The 21,828-nt window shown below is 45.0% G+C and overlaps 1 protein-coding gene and 1 long non-coding RNA gene across 3 annotated transcripts in view; one reads left to right on the top strand and one right to left on the bottom strand.

Annotated features, from left to right (window-relative positions):
- Window positions 1-21,828, top strand: part of LOC117361361 — a 180,524-nt gene that overhangs the window by 131,859 nt on the left and 26,837 nt on the right. The gene's annotated exons all lie outside the window — the stretch shown is intronic.
- CHRDL1 (chordin like 1) overlaps window positions 1-21,828 on the bottom strand; it is a 45,063-nt gene that overhangs the window by 18,252 nt on the left and 4,983 nt on the right. For both annotated transcript variants that reach the window (XM_033946565.1, XM_033946566.1), the window contains exons 3-4: window positions 13,119-13,231; window positions 9,962-10,055 (exon numbers count right to left, since the gene is read on the bottom strand). In XM_033946565.1, the coding sequence (XP_033802456.1) occupies window positions 9,962-10,055; window positions 13,119-13,231 (207 nt within the window). The remainder of the gene's footprint in view (window positions 1-9,961; window positions 10,056-13,118; window positions 13,232-21,828) is intronic.

Genomic DNA, 21,828 nt, shown 5'->3' with positions numbered 1-21,828 from the left:
ATGAAAGTCATCCGGACGAAGACTGCCATGTCTCCTACCCCTTTCTTTTTGTCTTTAGTTAGCTGTTGACAGTTTTTCACAAAGCTCCCTTCCTCTCACGTTATACAGCCTTCAGGAAGATTGCCTGGTTCAAAGCTATTCCCAGCATGTGAATTTTTAGACCCAACAGAAAACCCCCATGAGTGCAGTCTGCACTTTGACATTCTGTATTGTAAATATCGCACATGCCTGCCAGTGATGTTGTTTTCTTACTTGGCATGTGAGAGGCTGACTCAGGTTAACTTCCTGCTTTTCATGTTTGACCCTCACATTTTTTTAATCCTATTTTTGTGCTGTTTTTCTTTTTTTCTTTTTTAAATTACAAACTATGCATTATGACTGCCATATTAGTCTCTTGTACGCTCGCTTTGTTCTGTATTCTGTGGCTCTTCCTATCGTGTCTTTCTCTGTCCCTCTCACTCACACACTCTCTCTGTTTCAAGAGACCCTGTTGTGATGTCTCTTATACTTTCTTCATCAGCCTCCCGCTGCTTATTTGAATTTCTGGGAACGATCATTTTTCAAATTCTGCATTTTTGGCAAGGTTAAGTCCAGAAACTATTTTTAAAGTGCAGTTTTCAAGGTCACCTGTTCCCAGGCTTAGAAAATGCCCCCCCCCCCTCAACAAACATACCAGAACTTTCATTTGAAACCATTTTTATTGATGACAAACACCACACACAACCAAGGCAATGTAACAAAGCAGTACAAAGCAGAAAACAACACCAGAGAAAACGATCAAACCAGAAGCCATCAAGTTTTCACCCAACCCACCCCCCAACCATCCCAAACGATCAGCAGTGCATCCCCAGATAAGGAGAATGAAGCCATAAGATACCAGAACTTTAGTTCTCTCCCACCAAAGCACCAGAAATATACTTGCCTGTTTTACCCTGTTATTATTATCTGCAAATGCAAGCTGTGTCTCACTTCCAGCTCACCACACAATTGTTTCCCACATACTCACCTTTATAGGACCCCCAGGGACCCCTGAAGAAGACCACACCTGGGGCAGACCCAGGGCCGGATTAAAGAATAGGCCCAAGAGGCACATGCCTAGGGCCCGACATTGTCAGGAGGGCCCAGGGCTGGCATTATAGGGAGCAAACAGGGCAGCTGCCCTGGGCCCCACAGATCCAGGGGGCCCCGCAGTCTGAAGTGCTTTATTAAAACGCTACCTTTTCCTTTTCAGAGGTGCCCGACACGGCAGCCGTTCTCACAAGCTGCCGGCTGCTGCCCCAAAGCTTTCCCTCTCTGCAGCAATCTGCCCTGTCGGAAACAGGAAGTTGCAGCAGAGAGAAAACTTCGGAGCAGCCGTCGGCAGCTTGTGGGAAATGCCGCCATGCCGGACCCTTCTGAAAATGTACCTCCCGGATAACGCTGCCCACACTTCCGCCGCACGTGCTTCCGCTCAGATCAGAAAAGACGAGACCCATCCCCACCGGCCTTTGTGAGTTCCAGTCCTCCAGTGCACCCGCCTTTCTGCTGCTGCTGGGGCTCCTGGTCCAGATCTGTGCGGGGAAAGGAGCTTTAACTGATGGAGAGGAAGGTGATGTGGGAAAATAAAATATCATGGAGACGGCAAGTACGTTTCACTTAAAAGCAATCTTTTGCAACTGTCAGCAAAGGAAAATGGACAGGGTTTTGTTTGCCAGTGACAGGAGGCTGCCCAATGATCCACACACCCCAATCCAAGGCCCTTCCCGACCATACTAGGCCCCTTATTTCAGTCCCCCTCCCTAACAAAATTCCTGATGATTCTAGAAGGTGTAATTGGGGCAAGAGTGATGCCCATTCACTCCTGCCTATGGCCACAGTTACATCCAATATGGCAGCTGCAAATTTTACCACAGATTTATGGTATCACTAGGGGGTCATGATAGTAACATGAGACTATTGTGGCCACCCAATTCAGTGTGGCTGCAGCCATAGGCAGGAGCAAATGAGCATTGCTCCTGTCCCAACATCCGACTAGACCATTAGGGATTCAAGTAGGCTTTGGGGGACCTATGCGGAGTGTGGAGGTTGCAGGACTAAGGTCCCCCCCCCCCCCACCTTTTGTTGCCAAAAATAATTTTCAGGGTCCACCTTCCAAGAGCCAATAACCCCCCACCTTCCCCAAACAAAATGAACATTCCCCTAGAAGACACAGGAAATAATATGAAGTGAAAATATTTTGGCTACCCATCCTTAATATGTGTTTATGAGAAAGGGTTTGAGGGTCTGTACTGAAGGAGAGTGAGTATGAGTGAGTGTGTGTAACAGATAGATGTTGTGACCCGTCTTCACTCCAGGCTACAGGACTTAGGGATATCTGTTGCTGTTCTCACCTGGTTCCACACGGCCTAGTGCCCACCAACTTCCCTCTCCACTACTTGCTGGGCACCACAGGGCTCTATCCTGGAAAGTGTATAGAGTAAGGAGAGAGGTCTGCAAAGAAACTAAACTGATTGGGGATAGCTCAATAGGGAGACCTGATCCTGAGTTTCAGAAAACAGAAAGTAACCGAGCGAAGCTATTTCTGGCCTACAGTCCTTACAGGAAAAGGACTGGATGCTGCTGAAAGAGAGGGGAGGTGAGGGTCCAAGTCTTGGGTGCTGCCTAATGTGCTTGGTCTAAGTGAAAAGGAGCACTGGGGAATGGGGAAATGAGGAGGAGACGGAGGGAGAAAGAGAGAGATTGGAGCTTTCGAAATATGGTGAGAGAAGAGTTCAGGTCTTGGCTTATGCCCAGAAGCTAGATTATAACTGAATGATTGATAAAGAGGAGAGAGGCAAAGCATCACGTAGAGAATTTTAACAATTGTCTGTCAAGAGTGAAAGATGCTCTGAGGAGATCAGAGGTACACTCCTAAAACCTTTGAAACCTTTTGATGCTTTTGCAACTTCTTGTTCTTTATCTACATATTTCTATTTTTAGTTTGCGATTACTTATTCCATACTGGGTGAGGGTGTATCTGTGTGTATGAAAGACATGGTTTTCTGTTAGCGTTGACTTGTTTGGCGAAATGCATCGGGCATGGTTCTTGGGAGCACCTTGAATAAACCTGATTTGAATTTCCTTATTGTCTGTCGATCTTCTTTTGTTTCATGTTGGATTCTTTGGTGGACTGCTTGCTTTGTTGTTTTGTTACAAGTTAACATACATGGAGTGGAACGTACTAGAGGAGTTACAGATTTGGTTGTTTATACATACATATGGGTTATAGTTGGTCGACATAGAGTGAGGCAGTTGAGAGGCGTTGTAAACTTGGTTATTAATATAGACTTATATTTCGGATAGTATTACTGCTTTACAAATATTTGAATACTTTCATATATGCATGGAAAGGGTTCAGAGTTAAATTCCTGGGTAAGTAGGTGGGAAGGGAAGAAAGGGGGATTTGTTCAGAGATGTTTGGGGGTTGCATAGAAGAAAAACTATGCACTGGTATACTAATTTTTGTTTGTTTTGAATAAAAAAAAAAAAAGAAATACAAGTGGAAATAAAGAAGTAAAGAAGAAAACAGATAAATGGGGGCGGGTCACGGGCAGGGTGGGGGCGGGGCACTGCCAGGGGTGCCCAGTGTACTTGTGTGCCTAGGGGCCCTCGAAGAATTAATCCTGCCCTGGGCAGACCTCCCCCCCCTTTACATAACATAACATTGTGCTTCTTAATCGCGTAACCGTAAGTTCAACGCGGTTTACAAAAGATTATAAATGATATCGTGAAGAACAAGAAGAGTTATTTGGCCAAGTATTTTGAGAAAAGATAGGTTTTCAACTGAGTTCTAAAAATGTTTATAAGAACAAGCTCTAACGATCGAAATTCTTTATCGTGGGAAGCTGCTTGAAATGGTAAAGTATGATCAAGAAATTTCTTGCTTTTACAACCCTGTACGGATGGAAAAGTAAACAGGGCATGAGATCTTCTGCTATGTTTATACGATACTATAGAAAATCTATTAACCATATAGAACGGAGCAGGGCCATACATAACCTTATAACAAAGACGGCCCAACTTAAACAGGACACGTGCCTCCATCGGGAGCCAATGCAACTCGCAATAGAACGGCGTCACATGGTCGTACTTCTTCAGACCATAGATCAATCTGACCGCTCATTTCTGGATCAATACGAGTCTGGCCATGTCTTTCTTAGTACTTGTCAGGTAGACAATGTTGCAATAATCAAGAAGACTCAGTAACATTCAGGTCATATTTTCAACCAGGACATTTCCTAGAGCCCAGAGGGTTCCTGGGCAGTAAAATAAGACAGAGATGCTGCCCATTGCTTGAGTTTGGACTCACAAAGTCCTGAGGAGGTGATCAACCAGAGCAACGGGTCCAGAGCAACGGCTGTCCAGAGCTCTAGGGAGTTGGAGGAGCAGTGGCCTTTCCATTCCACGTGGAGTGAAATGGTGTGGTGGCCATAATATGAGATAATATGTAGAATTAAAAGAAATAAAACAAAACAAAAAGGATGAAGGTAATACTTTTTAGTCCAGTAAAAAGGTATTCCCTTTATTCTTTTTGTTTTGTTTGTGGTGTAGTAGTTAGAGCTACAGCCTCAGCACCCTGAGGTTGTGGGTTCAAATCCCACACTGCTCCTTGTGCCCCTGGGCAAGTCACTTAATCCTCCACTGCCCCAGGTACATTAGATAGAGTTTGAGCCTACCAGAACAGGGAAAAATGCTTGAGGACCTGATTGTAAAACCACTTAGGCTATAAGTGATATATAAATTTTGAGTAAAACACAAGGTTATTTCTGTGATCCATCAAACACCGTGGTATTTTCAACAAGTTGTTGCGAACTGTAAACCAGGCAAATCTTTCCGATCCGAAAATAAAAATCTATTAACCTCAAGGAAGCAAGGTTACTATGCAGACACCAAAGCAATGACGTTACATTACATTAGTGACTTTAATTCCGCCAATACCTTGCGGTTCAAGGTGGATTACATAAAGGTTTTCAAGAGGTTACAGGAATTGTGACATAGCGTAAGAGATGTCATAAGAGTTACATAAGAATTACCAAAGAGTTGTCGAGATCTTAAGGTGATAAATGTGGGTAATTAGAAGCATATTAGAGTATATTAAGGGTATAGAGTGGGTAGGTGGGGTTTGGGTAGGAACTGGTTGTGTTAAATAGGTTTTATGTATTTTTTGAAGAGTAGGGTTTTAGTTTCTTTCTTGAAGGTTTTGTAGTCTGTGGTCGATGACAATAGAATGGTGATTTGTCTGTCCAGACATTTTGCAGAGCTGGTGTTAAGATGTGGAATGATCAGTTGCGAAAGTTGGGTCAGTTGCGACAATGTATTGATTGGTTTCAATTCAAGAAACAGCTGAAACCCAATTCTTTGTCACCGCATTCTTATGACTTAACAGCTTTTTGGAAAAGAAAAGATAGTTCTCCCCTGTTGATTTTAAGATTTTAGTTTATCATAATTATTATGTTTGTCTTAACTCAGGTGAACCATTTAGTTCTTAACCGGTATAGAAAAATTTTAAATAAATAAAAGAAGGGTTTCTCTCTGTCTGCTAGGGATGCACATTTGACTGGTGTGCCTTATAAATTTTAATGCGTGCCGAGCTGATGTGAAATGCAATTCCCTATCAGTTATACACCGAAGAGCGCACTTACCCAGGGAAGTGCCAGCAGGTCACTAAGGGCCAGATTCTGCAAACGGCGCCGTTATCGGAAACACAGCGCCGTTCATGTGTCAATCGCACAACGAGACCGTTTGCAGAATCGTGACTACGTGAAACACAGGCCTCGGAAATGTAAGCCAGGATTTTGAAGACCTACATTTCTGGTGCGTATCTTTCATAAGAATCACGTCTAAGGAGGCGCCAAACAGCGCTTAAGGCCACTTCCAGCCTTAATCACCCGTAGTGGCCTTAAGCGCTGTAAGATACCTACTGAGATGGAAGAATGGCGCCTCCATATTTTTTTAACAGCGTTTTAATCAGTTTTTAATTGGTGGTCAATTACTGCGCTAATTGAACCAATTAAAACAATTAAGTTAATGGCATTAGGATGCTTAATTCTTTTACAATATTTATGATTGTAAACCACCTAGATAACTTACAATTTGGCAATATATAAAGTTCTTAATAAATGATAAACAGTAAATGAAGTGCAATCCTGTTCTGTTCACAGGACCGTGGTGACATCAGGTCTATGGCTGGCCCCACCCGCACACATAATGTCCTCTTGTTTGCCTTCCTGTCCCTAAAGTGCTGCATCTACAAGAGATTCATTGACAGATCCCTGGCGTTCCAGGCATGCAAATGGAACAAATGTCTATCCACTCTCATCTCTAATTCTCCCTCCTACCAAATTTTCAGGAAGTCAATCAAAACTTATCTCTTTGACAAATATCTCTGATTCCCGCCCTCCTTGTAACTCTACTTTTAACTATGCCTTGTACCTCCCACCTTCCTGCACCTCCCACCTACCTGGCTCCTCCCTACCTGCACCTCCTACCTACCTGCACCCGACTTCCTAAGCCATGCCAATTGACTTGTTTATAACCTCTCTATCTCCTTCTTGCCTGCTCCCGACTTGCTAAGTTATATTGATTGATTGACTTATTTGTAAATTTCGCTTTAGATGTAAATTTCGCTTGTCATGTAAACCGCTCTGAACTATTCTGGTACTGCAAACTATTCTGGTATACAAAAATAAAGTTATTATTATTATTATTATAACTGCAGGTACATGCATGTGCCATGTGCTGATACTGAGTTATGCTAGTATTCCAAAACAGAATCTGGCACCCAGATGTCATTCTAGAATAGGCCGGGGTAAGCAATTCCGGTCCTCGAGAGCCACAGGCAGGTCAGGTTTTCAGGATATCCACAATAAATATGCATGAATTGGATTTGCATGCACTATCTCCTTGAGATGCAAATCTATCTCATGCATATTTATTGGTAAAACCAATCAATACACTTCAGGGCTCAGTTACTTTTAAATAGTTTCCAATTAATATAAACCTTATACAAATACATAAAAGAAGCCTGTCATATCACAAATTACTGTTTTATTATATCAAAATGATTCTTCACATACATTATCACCACCACATATTTATCCAATGGATCACCTATTGCACTAATACAGATTTAGCATAAAAGCTATTAATTAAGGTCTCCCTCCACGGGGTGGGGATGGGTAGAACTGGGCAGGCATGGGGTCCAGGTTTTCTGTTTGGAAAATCTGGCAACCCTAGTTATCACCCTCTAGCACAGGGATCTCAAAGTCCCTTCTTGAGGGCCGCAATCCAGTCAGGTTTTCAGGATTTCCCCAATGAATAATAATAATAATAATAACAACTTATATACCGCAATACTGTGAAGTTCTATGCGGCTTACAGAAGATTAAGCAAAGGTAACAAATTGAATTGACTTTAAGAGGGGAGGAAGAAAGAGAATTAATAGGACAGGAAATTCATTGTTGAGGAGAGAGTGATCAAAAGGAGAGGGGAGAGAGAAGAGAGGATCAGTTGTCTAGATGCTTTAAGAACAAGTGTGTTTTTAGACGTTTCCTAAATTCCCCATAAGTAGTGGGCGAAAGCAATTGTTCTAGGTCTTTACCCCATGATGCTGCTTGGTGTGAGAGAAGGTGTTCATGGTGTTTTTTCAGTTTACAACCTCGAACTGGGGGGGGAAACGAAATTGGAATGTGAGCTTCTCTTGTGTCTGTTGGCTGAGAAGAAGAAAAGCAGTGCATGCACAGTGGGGAAATCCTGAAAACCCGACAGGATTGCGGCCCTCAAGGAGGGACTTTGAGACCCCTGCTCTAGCACTTACACCAAGGTCACCAAGAGACAAAGTTGGGACCAGGGCAAATGTTGAGGGGACCATCCCCATCTCCTGGTCCTCTACTTGCCTGGAGTCATTAAATGGCAGGCAGCAACAATTGACAGAAACTGCACTGTCAGCCATGCTTCCTTCTTCCTGCTGCATCCTGCCTCCTGTGAAGTAACTTCCTGTTTCCGTATAGGAGAGACATGACAGGAAGAAAGACCAGTGGATGGCAGAGCTGTCTCAATTGCTGCTGCCTGCCATTCAATGATTCCAGGCAAGTAGAGGATAATAGGGGGGTTGGAAGGGAAGGAATTGGATCTCATCTGGGCTGCCACCCCCCCCCTCTTGGAGGCCAGGCCCATGGAATCTTGCTCTCCCTGCTCCCCCCTCTCAGCGGCCCTGACTTACATTGACTGCAGTGGGGTCAGGGTGGGGCTAAACGGTGCTGAAAATTATCTATACTTTTATTGGGAACTGCTGTGAATAATCCCAAAGGCTGGAGCTGTGTAGTATATAAATGATTAAATGAAATAAAAAATACATTTTGTATTTGAAAAGGTAGAAGAGGACAATTCTTACTTTTCCTCTACACTCACTGTTCTAGTCTTTGGCATGTGAAGAGGGTGCAATTAATATGCTGTATTTCAAGAGTAGACAGATGTTAGAATTAAATATAAGCAGAATACTAGTTTGAATCCAAATTAAAAGTTTTTTTCAGTTAATCAATATGCCTAAATTAATTGGATCTGACTCTGAGGGCTGGACTGAAGGACTTTGAACACAAGGCAGAAAATGTGGTAGAAGGGAAAAGAGCAGGCGTGAGAGACAGAGACAGTTTGCTTAAACTGAGCAGTACTGAGAGGGTTTTGGACTGGAAGAGAATGGCATGAGTGAGTCAAGTCTGAATGAAAGGGACTAAGTAGCCCAAAATCTGCCTAAACAAGGACTTCTGGTCTTGCTAATGATAACATGGCACTTTTTAGGTTAAAAGATATGTCTCTTGTTATTTAGAGGGGTGCAAATAACTTCTAAAAAGGAGTTACCAAAAGGAGGACACCAAATATTATCATGTATTGTCTTTAGATATTTTAAATCCGCTTACCTGTAGTATGCCCAGGCACTTCAAATTTCCTTAATGGCCAAAAACAGGGTTGTTTATTTTCTTCTCAGAACTGCCTTTCTGCTAATGGGCACCAGTGGCAACCATCTACCCTCCCACCTCAGTGCTCAAGTACCTCATCAAAACCCCTGCTGGCTCTAGCTACCCTAGTGTCACAATGCACAGTGGAGGCTCTTCTCAGACGTAGTGAATGCCCTGAGCAGAGAATGACATAGGGACAAATTTGTTCCCATTCCCGCAGAAACTCAATTTTCCCATCCCGTCCCCGTGAGTTTTGTCGCAGTCCCTGTCCTTGCCCCATTCCTGTAAGCTCTGCCTTAACCGTACAAGCCTCGAACACTTATGATTTTAAAGTGTTTGAGGCTTGTGCAGATGAGGACGGAGCTTAGGCATTGGTGGAATGAGGTATTATGACATCACAATCTGAGCTCTAGAATGTTGCTACTTATGATTTTAAAGTGTTCGAGGCTTGTGCAGATGAGGACGGAGCTTAGGCATTGGTGGAATGAGGTATTATGACATCACAATCTGAGCTCTAGAATGTTGCTACTTATGATTTTAAAGTGTTCGAGGCTTGTGCAGATGAGGACGGAGCTTAGGCATTGGTGGAATGAGGCATTATGACATCACAATCTGAGCTCTAGAATGTTGCTACTTATGATTTTAAAGTGTTTGAGGCTTGTGCAGATGAGGACGGAGCTTAGGCATTGGTGGAATGAGGCATTATGACATCACAATCTGAGCTCTAGAATGTTGCTACTTAGGATTTTAAAGTGTTTGAGGCTTGTGCAGATGAGGACGGAGCTTGCAGGGATGGAGCAGGGACAGGAAAAGAACTCACGGGGATGGGAAAATGAGTTCCCACAGGGACGGGGAAAAATTTGTCCCCGTGTCATTCTCTAGCCCTGAGTTTTAGGTGTAGCTTGCTTTATTGGATGTAGGCACCGCATGTCTTCTCATTATCCCACAGCAGTTAGAGTGTGATTTTAACTTAAGTGTGATTGTCCTACCTGGGCACCGGGGGCAGCACAGGTGCGGTACATGCACAGGGTTTGGACAGGAGAGACTCTGACATCTCACCCTGCTGCAGAGAACACTGCCATTCTAGGAGAAGAAGCAAAAGGGCAGTCAATATTTTGGGATACACTGAAGTAAGGTAACATTTACAAAGTGTGTAGGGGAAGGGGGAAGGAAGAGGCAGGACTGACCATCAATAACAGAATCAAGGAACTAGTTTCATAGGACACTGAGCTAGAGATATCGAAATGACCCTAATGGAAATGGAGCTTAGAGAGCAGTTCCAAAACACCATGTACACCAGTCGATCTCTTTTGCACTCTAAATATGGGCAATCTCATAGCCCATAAAGAGGTAGATTGAGAGTTGTTGATTTTATCAGTGACTGGGAATAGGGTTGCCAGATTTTCCTTTCGGAAAATCCAGACTCCCTAACCCCGCCCTTAGGCTCACCTAGTTACGCCCGCCCCTGCCCTAATCCCGCCCCCTAGCCCCGCCCCCACTGCCTGCTCTTGTCGGGCAGAGAGGAAGTCTGCGCAGGCGCGGACGCTATGTGATGATGGCACGTTTGTGTGATATCATCACGTGACGGCCGCACAAGCGCGGACTTCCTCCCTGCCCGACCCAGCTTTTCAAAACCCGGACAAAGTGCGGGGTTTTGAAAAGCCGTCCAGATTAGAGAGTTGTGCGGGGACAGAAATCCCACCTATCCCCGCCCGTCCCCGCCAGGATCCTCTCCGTCCTCACCCGTCCCTGTCAGGATCCTCTCCGTCCCCACCCATCGCCACAAGGAATTATCTCCATCCCCGCCCGTCCCCATAAAAAGCAGCAATTACTTCTGACAGGATCATCAATTCCACAGTTTCTTTTGCTGTTTTCCTTGTGGAATCTCTTTGGTGGAACCCTTTTTTTGTTTTCTGTTCAGGTAATTAACTTATAAACCCCCCTCTTTTACTAAGGCTGACGTGTCCATTATATTATATGGACGAACCCTGCTTCCAAAGCCTTCCATCCCCGTGGGAGTCCCATGGGCCAGAGGGGGGTCCCCATGGAAGTCCCTTGGGTTAGGGGGATTCCCAAGGGACCCCCGCGATCCCCGTTCCCGTGCAGACCTCTAGTCCAGACCCCTAGACATGTCCTCAAAATCAGGACATGTCTGGGAAAATCCGGATTTCTGGTGACCCTAACTGGGAATATCTTTGAGAGCATGACATCTGATAAAGACACTTTCGTCAGTCTAGTCTGACATATTTTCTGTCTATATTAATGCAGAGGCACAGATTCTACTTCTTAACACCTCTCCCTCCCCCCCCCCTCCACTGCTGATGATCCTGGTGCTTATCACACACTTTCCTGGCCTCCTTATTACTCCAGCAGCCAAAAAGAACCCCCAAAAATACCAATACTGGAGATTGATCCATGTCACAAAAATTGGTACTACAATATATTGTTCTCCCAACCAGAATGCCAACGGCGTGAAAAATGCACCTCCAGCTTAATCCTTAAATAAGGAAAAAATATATTTTAAAGGAGCAAAAGGCAATAATCAGTATGGGCCTAATTCATCCCTCGCAGTAACCAACAGCCCCGGGCAGGTATTCATGAAGTGACAAGCACTTAGACCGGAGTCTAAATGAATCCTGCCCCGTACATCATTGTATCTTTATATCTGTTAATAAATAAGCTGGTAAAAATGAAGTGCTAACACACGTCCGGAGTGAAATAGGGGGAAGAAAATATAAGTGTAACAGGAAGTTAAAGAAAAAGCCCATCCAGAAGAACACTCAAACAAAAGTGAAAAAAATTTTTCAAAAGTCAACAAAAATATAAAAAATCAAAAAATAATAACAAAAGTAATAACTTCAAATAATAATAATAAAAATAATTCAAAAAATAATAACATTCAAATGTAGGCAGGCAGCAATTCACTAACCAAAAACTGCAACACCGACTGGGCTGGCCGATCAGCAAACAAGCGACTGCTGGGGACCAGTCGTTCACTGCTTTCCAAATGCATCTCCTGCTCTCTGCCCTGACTTTCCTGATGCCTGTCCCCACTTTCCAGCTCTCTTCTCCTGCTCTCTGTGCCCCGAGCGCTGCCCTGCTTCTGCTCCGACTCTCCTGCTCTCTCTGCCCCGACTTTCCAGCTCTCTCTGCCCCCGACTCTCCAGCTCTCTGCCTCGAGCGCCGCCCTGCTTCTGCCATGACTCTCCTGCGGTCTCTGCCCCCGACTCTCCTGCTCTCTCTGCCCCGAGCGCTGCCCTGCTTCTGCCCCGGCCTTCCCCCGCTGAGCTCACAAAAGTTAAAAAGGAGTTATTTTTTTAAAAAAAAGGTCGCTGCTCTTCAATGCAATTCGCAGACCATTTACAGATGGTCTGCGCATGCGTCGGGACTGCTATAGAGTGATCTGGGCGCTCGGTTGGGGGCGTGATTCCAATCACCCTGATTTGCATGAGGGCGATTCGTGAACCAGTCCCCCCGGACACGGATCGGATCGGATCGCACATGGATCGAATCTGATCCGTGCCCTTAGTGAATCTGGGCCTTAGTCCCTAGTCAGTTTTCAAAGAGGCCAATTTAGGAGCATAACTCAAAGTTAAGATTGTAAATCCTTTGAATATCGTGCCCCTGGATTCTAACATCAAACTTCGGCCTTTGCTTTGCTATAAACACCAACCATGTGTATCAACCAATGGCGTAGTAAGGGAGGGGTCCGCAAAGGGTGCGCCAGCACCCGTCCTCCACTCTGCCCCCCTCCCACTACTGTACACGTGCATCCCTCCCCTTCCCCCACACCTCTTTAATATTCATAGCTCGAGCCGCAACCTCAACCTGCTGTTTGCGCCAGTGTCGGCTCTTCCTATGACATCACTTCCTGGACCCGCATCTAGGAAGTGACATCAGAGGAAGAGTTGACGCTGGTGCGAGCAGCAGGTTGAGGTTACTGCTCATGCCACAAGGGGAGGGGTGCATGTGGCAGGAGGGAGTGGGGAAGGAGCGGATGGGGGTGGGGGAGTAGAGAAGAGGTCATGGGAGGAGCATCTTTCACCCTCACTACACCACTGGTCACGCCTTCACCAAAGCTGTAAAAAAAAAATGCTCCATATGTGCTTTGCCAACTTGGAAGAACTTGGAGTCCATTGGAAGTACCTCTGAACAGAGACAATTCACACAGTAAACCAGTCCGTAGGGTTCAAGGTAAGGATGCCACCGTTCTCTAATCCGGTATTTCTTCTCTTGAAACACACAGTATGTTTCTGAACCTATGCAAAGAGCAGAAGAAGGACATTGAAACAATGCACCCCGATAGCAGGGTCTACTGTCAGAGAAACAATCTCGTTAATATTTCCCCCCCCCCCTCCCAACTTAACAACTTCCAACACAGGAGTGCCCCACTTTAAATCCTCAGATTCACAGAGAATTACTGTAAGTATACCACTACGAGCCCTAGGAGGCGAGGACTGAATGTAATGGCCCCGAATCGGAAGAAAGTATTTTTTTACGTTTGGGTGTAAGTTTCGCAGCTCTATGCTCCAATGCCAAAAGGACATGAAGGCGAATCCGCCATGTCCACTAAGAAGGTGTTTCCCCCACCAACCCAAACAGTTAATCTAATTTTCTTCCCCAACACCCTCACTGAGGACAATTTTTAAAAAACTCACTTTATTTTGGCTCATCAACAGTAGCCAATTCTATGTCCTACACCAACTTATGAACATGCCTGGCAATCCTTTCTTAACATATGAAATGCACTATCTGTGTGGGCAAAATTGAAATGAATGCATTTGTAGGCTTTGATGAGCATTTCAACCATCTATTTGAGGTCCACAATGGAGGACTTCAGGGGCCACACATTGGAGACCATTGTCATTTCACTATTTTTTTGGAATTGATATCGAATTCTACATTCTGCCTACCGCGATTGCACTGTGAGTCTCAGCAACATCATACCCTGGGTCAGTCACCGTTCAGTGAGTGGAGCCAAAGCATCTGCCAACATTAAGTAGAGAAGGAAACATCTGCATGACCAGTGAGGGAGAATTTAAAGTAATTTTAGTCAGTGAGCTGTGCAGAGTCTGCACTCTATGAGACACACTAGTAATCTCTAGAAAGAGAGCGAGTCCCAGAAGGGGTGCTTCAATAGTATGGCTTGATTAAGGGATTCTGGTGCCATTATGGGGCCAGTCATGCAATATAAGCTGAACAGATCTTGGGAATCATGCCTCAGGATTGGAGCTATACTGACAGGAAGTTAGTATTGCAATTTAAATGTCATCACTTGGATTTTGTTCTCAATGAATATCATCTTGGTGGCACAGTAAACTCTGGGCCGTGGCTGGAGGGCACCCCGAAATGTGCAGACATCGACGTAATGACATCACATGCATGTGTGACATAATCACATGGACATCTGTGCACGGAGAAGAGGAAAGGCATCGGCTGACTGCCTGCAGGATGTGCCTCACTATGAAAGGCACATCCTGTAGGCAGTCAACTGGCGCTGGTGCCTCTCCTCCTTGCCAGCATCTCGCGGCACACCCGGAATCTTGCCATGGCACACAGTTTACGATACACTGACCTAGCTAGATCCCAAGTAGTAAAACAGATTTTATGCTGCTTATCCAGGAATAAGCAGTGGAATTCCCCAAGCCATCTCAATAATGGCCTATGGCCTCTTTTAGGAAATTATCTAAACCTTTTTTAAAACCCCGCTAAGCTAACTGATTTCATCACATTCTTTGGCAATTAATTCCAGAGTTTAATTACATGTTGTGTGAAGAAATATTTTCTCCGGTTTGTTTTAAATCTACTACTTAGTAGCTTCATCGCATGTCCCCTAGTCCTAGTACTTTTGGAAAGAGTGAATAAGCGATTCACATCTACCCTTTCCAATTAACTCAGTATTTTTTTAGACCTCCCTCATATCTCCCCTGAGCCATCTCTTCTCCAAGCTGAAGAGCCCTAGCCGCTTTAGCCTTTCCTTTGATTGTCCCATTCTTTTAATCATGTTTGATGCTCTTCTCTGTATTTTTTTGAGATACGGCGACCAGAACTGCATACGGTATTCAAGGTGCAGCCGTACCATAAAGTGATACAAGGCAATATAACATTTTCATCTTTGCTTTCCATTCCTTTCCTGATAATTCTTAACATTCTATTTGCTTTCTTAGCTGCTGCCGCCGCTGAGGGTTTCAGCGTATTTTCAACAACGACACCTAGATCCTGTTCCTCCTAACATAGAACCTAGCAACACATAGCTATAGTTCGGATTCTTCTTTCTCACATGCTCACATTAAATGTTATCTGCCATTTTGACTCCCAAGGTTCTTTTGCAATTTTTCAAAACAAACAGGAAATATATATATATACTAGTCTTATAGCCCGTTACATTAACGGGTGCTAGAATATATATGTGTGTGTCTGTTTTTATTTTTTTTTCTCTCTCCTTAGTCGCTTTCTGTATTTCTGTCTGCCTTTTTTTTTCCTTGGCTGTCCACTACCACCCCTTGCCTGCACCCCCTGTCAATTCTCCCTTCCATTTACCTCCCCTGTGTCCTCCACCACCCCATCACTGCTCTCCTTATCCAGCAGAAGCCCTTCTCCCTTTGTTTTACCTCCCCCTGTCCATCATCACCTCCTTCCTGCTCCCCCTGTCCAGCAGTAGGCCTGTCTTTATTTTTCTGCCCCCCCTCCCTGTTCATCAGCACCTCTTCCCCTGTCCATCAACTCCTTTTCTGTCCTCCATTTCCGTGTGTTGCAGCATTTCCCTCCCACCCCACTTCCCTGTGCAGTATTTTCCTCTTGAACTGCATGCCCTACTTATGTTATTTTTTTTCAGGTTTGGCTGCCGCAGCCAGCAGCCAACATCTGACTCGGGCCGCCGCGGTCGACATCCATCTCTGGGGGGGGGGGGGGAGGAAGAGAGAGAGCGGAGAGGCAGTGGTGCGTGAGGAAGAGAGAGCGGAGAGGCAGTGGTGCGCGAGGAAGAGAGAGAGCGGAGAGGCGGCGACGGCAAAGTTAGTGTAAGGGAGACGCTGCGTCTTTCAACAGGGAGCAGGACAGAGAGTAAGCCGCGCATGCGCACTTCCTATGTGTCGCTACAGCTCACGGAAAACCGGCGCACACATAGGAAGTGCGCATGCGCGGCCTAGCGTTTTATTATATTAGATATATATAAGAGGAAGTAATCAAATATTAGCCCACAACAGAAGGACCAAGAATAAGGTAAATCGATATAAGAAAAGAGGAAAAATATGATAACATAGAGGCAATGGACTAAATAGATCAAGCTGGTTAAGGATTAATTGCGGGAACTGCCAAAACATGTTTACAAAGCAGGCTGGCGAGGTAAATGGTCTAATGTAGTAGAAACCTTTACCGCGGCTTTGTAAAAGCCAGCATTAGTGAGCATTATTGACCATCAAGTACAAAACAAAAAAGAAGGAAATCAAAAATCAACTGTTCTGTTGAAAACCAGGACCCAAGATTTTAAGGCCAATAAGTCCTTTCTTTTGAGTCGGGTCTAGAAAAGGAACAGGAAAATGCACTGAACGATGCGCCCATAAACAGATCCCTGACGTGTCCAAGGCATAATTCCAACATCCCAATCCAATCAGGTCCCAACAGAGCAGTCACGAACTCCATGGAGTTCTACAAAGAAACCCTCAGATCCAGAAAGTCACCCCTCCCTCCTTTTAGCAAACCGCAATAGCGGTTTTTAGCGCAGGCCGTGGCGCTGAATGTTCTGTGCTGCTCCCGACGCTCATAGGGACTCTATGTCAGGTGCAGTGCAGAGCATTCAGTGCCCCGCCCTGCGCTAAAAAACGCTATTGCGGTTTTGTAAAAGGGGGATGGGTTATGTTGACTTTCTTGCAGGCATGCAAACGCTGGATGCTCACCCAGATCAAGACTGGCAGTAATGCCATAATTAAGAAGTAGATAATTAAAGATGTCGAGAAGAGTCCACTATCTGAAAGGTTTCTTTAGCTGGTCCAAAATGACCTCAGATCTTCCCGCGTCTAGACTCAGCTAACCAGCAGAGGGAATAAGGTGACCCCAGGTCAATGACTGTTTATTGCCCTCAAGCACTCCTCCCATTCCGCCAGGATGTTCCCCTCCATGGGAGAGGCAAATCATACTCCTTCTTGGACAGTTAGTCCTTCTGAACTCCAAGCCAGAGTGATTCCAGGTTTTTTATTTCAGTTGGCACCACCTCGGATTTACAAATACATCTGGTGGCACATAGGGTTGCCAGATTTTACGTTCGTAAAATCCAGACCCCCCCTAGACCCGCCTATCCCCGCCCTGTTATATCCCAGTTCTGCCTCTAATCCTGCCCTGCCCCTCGCTCTGGTCGGGCAGGAGGGCAGTGTTTCTCAACGCGGTTCTGGAGTACCTCCTTGGCAGTCAGGTTTTCAGGATATCCACAATGAATGTACATGAATTTGATTTGCATACGCTGCCTCCATTAGGTGCAAATTTCTTCATGCACATTCAATGTGAATATCCCGAAAACCTGATGGAAGGTGGGTATTCCAGGACCAAGTTGATCCGTGGGGGAGGGAAGCCACGCCTTTTACAAATATTCAGCTTGCAAGACCTAGGGATGCCCACCAGTACTTGGCTTCTGTGCTCCATGGTCCAGGCAGCAAAAGGCTGTATCAAGGAACATTAGTGTTGCACAGAGAGCACGCGGCTCCATAACCTCACTTAGCCTCATTTCACAACTGTCCCAGAGCTTTTCAGTATCCTGAGAAAGTGTCTCACTTTGACCCTTAATCCAGCCCTGTTCAGGAGTGACACTCAGTTGCAGAATGAGAAAGTATCCAAGACAGGATTTTGTGCTTTGTCTTAAACGTCTAAGGCAGGGGTGGGCAACTCCGGTCCTCGAGGGCCAGAATCCAGTCGGGTTTTCAGGATTTCCTCAATGAATATGCATTGACAGCAGTGCATGCAAATAGATCTCATGCATATTCATTGGGGAAATCCTGAAAACCCGACTGGATTCCGGCCCTTGAGGACTGGAATTGCCCACCCTTGGTCTAAGGCAGGGGTGTCAAAGTCCCTCCTCGAGGGTCGCAATCCCGTCGGGTTTTCAGGATTTCCCCAATGAATATGCATGAGATCTATTTGCATGCATTGCTTTCATTGTATGCTAATAGATCTCATGCACATTCATTGGGGAATTCCTGAAAACCCGACGGGATTGTGGCCCTCGAGGAGGGGAAATTGAAACCCTTGGTCTAAAGCATTTGACATATTATTTTATGTTATATCAAGCATTCGGTTTTACACTCTTCCATTAGGCGCGGGTGAGAGCCCTTCGTTCCAATCCTCGCCTTGGAGCCATCAATGGCTTTGTTAAACTTACTACATCCGCAAGCTTCTTTTACAATAAACAGCGAAGCCCGTGACTGCGCCTGGATCCTTCATTTCCTCAAAGGATATTTCATCTCAGATCTGGATTGTGTGAGGTTTTTTTGGGGGGAGTACAAAGAGCTGGGGAAAGTTCTCAGCAGGTCAGCACCAGGTTTGGGATCCGGTCCAGGAAAAATGTCAAGATGTTTATATGCTGTTTTCTAAACTGGGCTCAGCTCGGGGCATCTGACATAAAACAGATTCTTCCAGATCTACAGTGCCCATAAATATGGGACCAAAGCGACATCATTTTATCATCCAGAAGGTCTTAAGGCGAACAGCAGAACTACAAAGAATTGCTACGTAGTACCACGTTAATTCCGTGGCTGCGTGCGGCAGCGTGGCTAGTGGACAGGCTTGGGCCCTTTATAACCACAGCCACACAGAGGGTTAAAAATTAAACAAGGCACTTTATTGATGTACAGGGAAGGGGTAATGTGTTCCTTTCACAGGTGAGGACAAATAAATAAGCAAAATAATTCAGTCTTTGTTCTCAGGAATTCTCTCAGTACACAGCATTCACTATTATGTTTTTCGGGGGGGGGGGGGGGGAAAAAGAAGCCGAAACAGCTGTTCTCTGGTCTGGAGTTCCGGAGTTATAGTTCTGTCCCTCAGTATTCAAAACAGTTGAGCCAAACTTAGCCACATAAGGTCCAAAGTCTTCTCCGCTCCAGCACCCACACTTTGGAATTCTCTCTCGAACAAATTTAAGAGCGCAAACATTCTTATTCCGAGACGCATTGCTAACTTCTAACCAGGGCTGTGGAGTCGGTAGATAAATGTTCCGACTCCAACTCCTCAATTTTTTGTACTTCAGACTCCGACTCCAGGTACCCGAAATTTCCTCCGACTCCTCGACTCCACAGCACTGGTTAATTTTCAGATCGTTAAAATGGAATGTCAAGTTGAGAGAAATAAGCATTTTCGACACCACCTTCTTTTTGCTTTTAATCAAGGTTCTAAGGCCGCAGAAGCTGCTCGCAACATTTGTGCTGTGTATATAGTGGGTGCTATAGCTGAAAGAATCGCTCATGATTGGTATGCCAAGTTCAAAAATGGAGTCGGTAGATAAATGTTCCGACTCCGACTCCTCAGTTTTTTGTACTTCAGATTCCGACTCTGACTCCAGGTACCCGAAATTTTCTTCCGACTCTGACTCCTCGACTCCGACTCCACAGCCCTTCTTCTCCCACCCTTCCTCTAATCGAGGAAGAAATTGAACCACTTTTAAGAAGCAACCCCCTTCCTTCTGTTTCCTTTCCTCCCCTTTTCACCTTCTTTTTAATTTAATTTTTTTTTTTTTTTTACTTTGATGTAGTTTATTCTCCCACCCTAACCTCACTACCTTAAGTAGCAAACCAGTCTCAGTCTAAGTCCTGTCCGTTAATTATGTAAATTATGTAATTATGTAAATACCCCCTCTTCTATTAAACTGCGCTAGCAGTTTTTAGCGCAGAGAGCTGCGCTGAATGTCCTGCGCTACTCCCGACGCTCATAGGAACTCTACGAGTGTCGGGAGCAGTGCGGGACATTCAGCGCAGCTCCCCGCTCTAGAAACTGCTATCGCAGTTTCGTAAAAGGAGGCCTTAGTTGATGACCTTCTTTTTTTCTTTACTCTGCAAACCGATCACATGGTCGGTATATCAGATATAAAATAAACCTGGACACTTGGCAAAGTTATTATCGGCCAGTTTCACTTTAATGGAGCGTCTGCAGCTTACTTCTGTGGTGGAGGCCCAGGGTGGAGGACTTCTAAATGTATCTTTATGGTAACCCACCTGTATCCCTTACACTGACAAAATGCACCTTGATAGTAAACCACTTGTATTGTAACCCACTTGCATCCCATGTACTGACAAAATATATCTTTACTGTAACCCACTTGTATCCCATGTACTGACAAAATGAATCTTTAATGTAAACCACTTGCATCCCATGTACTGACTAAACGTATCTTTATTGTAAACCGTTTCTATCCCATGTACTGTCAAATGTATCTTTATTGTAAACCGCTTCGAACTTCACGGTATAGCGGTAAATAAGAAATAAATTATTATTATTATTATTCTCTCTTCAGGGTCAGAGAGCTTTTAACGTCCTACTCTCTCTGAGCCTCACCTCCTTGACTTAGCAGGCTACCAAAGCCCGCTTAAATCCTCACATCCTAAGTTTGGCGCAGAAATCGGCTCTAGGCACTCTTCTAAAACACAGCGTCCGGCTCAGGGCCAGATTCTCAAAACTTAAGGTTCCCTTGAACGCGGGCCCTAAACCGGTTCCAGCCTGTTCAGCGTGCATGGATTTTAGCGGCGGGTTATCAAAACGGCTTACCGTGGTCTCTTCCGAGCTTCCTAGCAGTCTCTGATTCTGCCATGCAAATGGGCCCGTCAGTATTTAAATGAGCACCCCGGGTGATTCTTCGCCATCGCCGAATGATTCTCCAAGCACGGCGTCGGCTTTTGGCAACTAAAACTCAGCAACTGGTCCAGGGGTGCCGGTACCGTGCCAGCACTGTGAAAATCGCATCTCTGGAGTGTGTTACGACTAATGAAACAAAATTAATTATAGGCCTCCTCATACAAAGCCGCGCTAGAGCCATAATGCGCGGCATAGCGCGTGCTAAATTGCCGCGTGCACTAGCCACTACCTCCTCCTTTTGAGCAGGCGGCAGATTTTCGGCTAGCGCACACTAATCCGGTGCGTGCGTTAAAAACGCTAGCGCACTTTTGTAAAAGGAGCCCATAGTCTTTTATTTTTAGGGTGGGGGTGGGCAAAAGCACGCTTCTTGAGCGCATGTATTAAAGCCGTGTCTCGTGTGTTTCTGGCTGTGGTTCATGATAAAATTTGACATTAAAAACAAATTACAAGCGCTGGGCTTTTATCAGTTTTTACGACATGAACGCCCAACGGCTACAGCCGCATGTGTCACACGCCTACGACGTGGGCATATATTAAGCTCAAATAAGGCATGAACGCGACGTGTTCTTATGGCGTTCTTTTTCCTGGCACATGCGCACATTTAGGCTCTTTCGTGGCATATTCTGCGCAAGTGCCGATCACCAGTGACTCATCTCGTGTAAATTTAGCGAACCTTCGCTACTCTCTCCACCAACCTCATTTGCATGCAGGTTTTTTTCGAGAATGACTCACCTTTTTGAAATCACTACAATAATGGCTGCGACAGTGGGCCTTCGGTTTTTAGCGCAAAGTTTTGAGAATCTAGCCCTCAGAGTGTCATCTATAGAATAGCACTCCACATTGATTTTTCGTGCCATTTCTTGAGCATCATTTACTGAGTCTAGTCCAGTGGTATCATACTCACGACCAGGAGGCCACATGCAGCCCGCCAGGTACTTTATCGGTATGTTTATCATAATCACAAAAGAAAAATAAAACCGTTTCTTGATCATTTGTCTCTTTAGCTATAAATTACAATATTATTATT

This window comes from Geotrypetes seraphini, chromosome 5 (assembly GCF_902459505.1).
Source record: "Geotrypetes seraphini chromosome 5, aGeoSer1.1, whole genome shotgun sequence".
In the NCBI taxonomy this organism is placed as follows: domain Eukaryota; kingdom Metazoa; phylum Chordata; class Amphibia; order Gymnophiona; family Dermophiidae; genus Geotrypetes; species Geotrypetes seraphini.
Note: the sequence above shows the minus strand (reverse complement) of the source record. Positions and strands in the feature narration are given on the sequence as shown.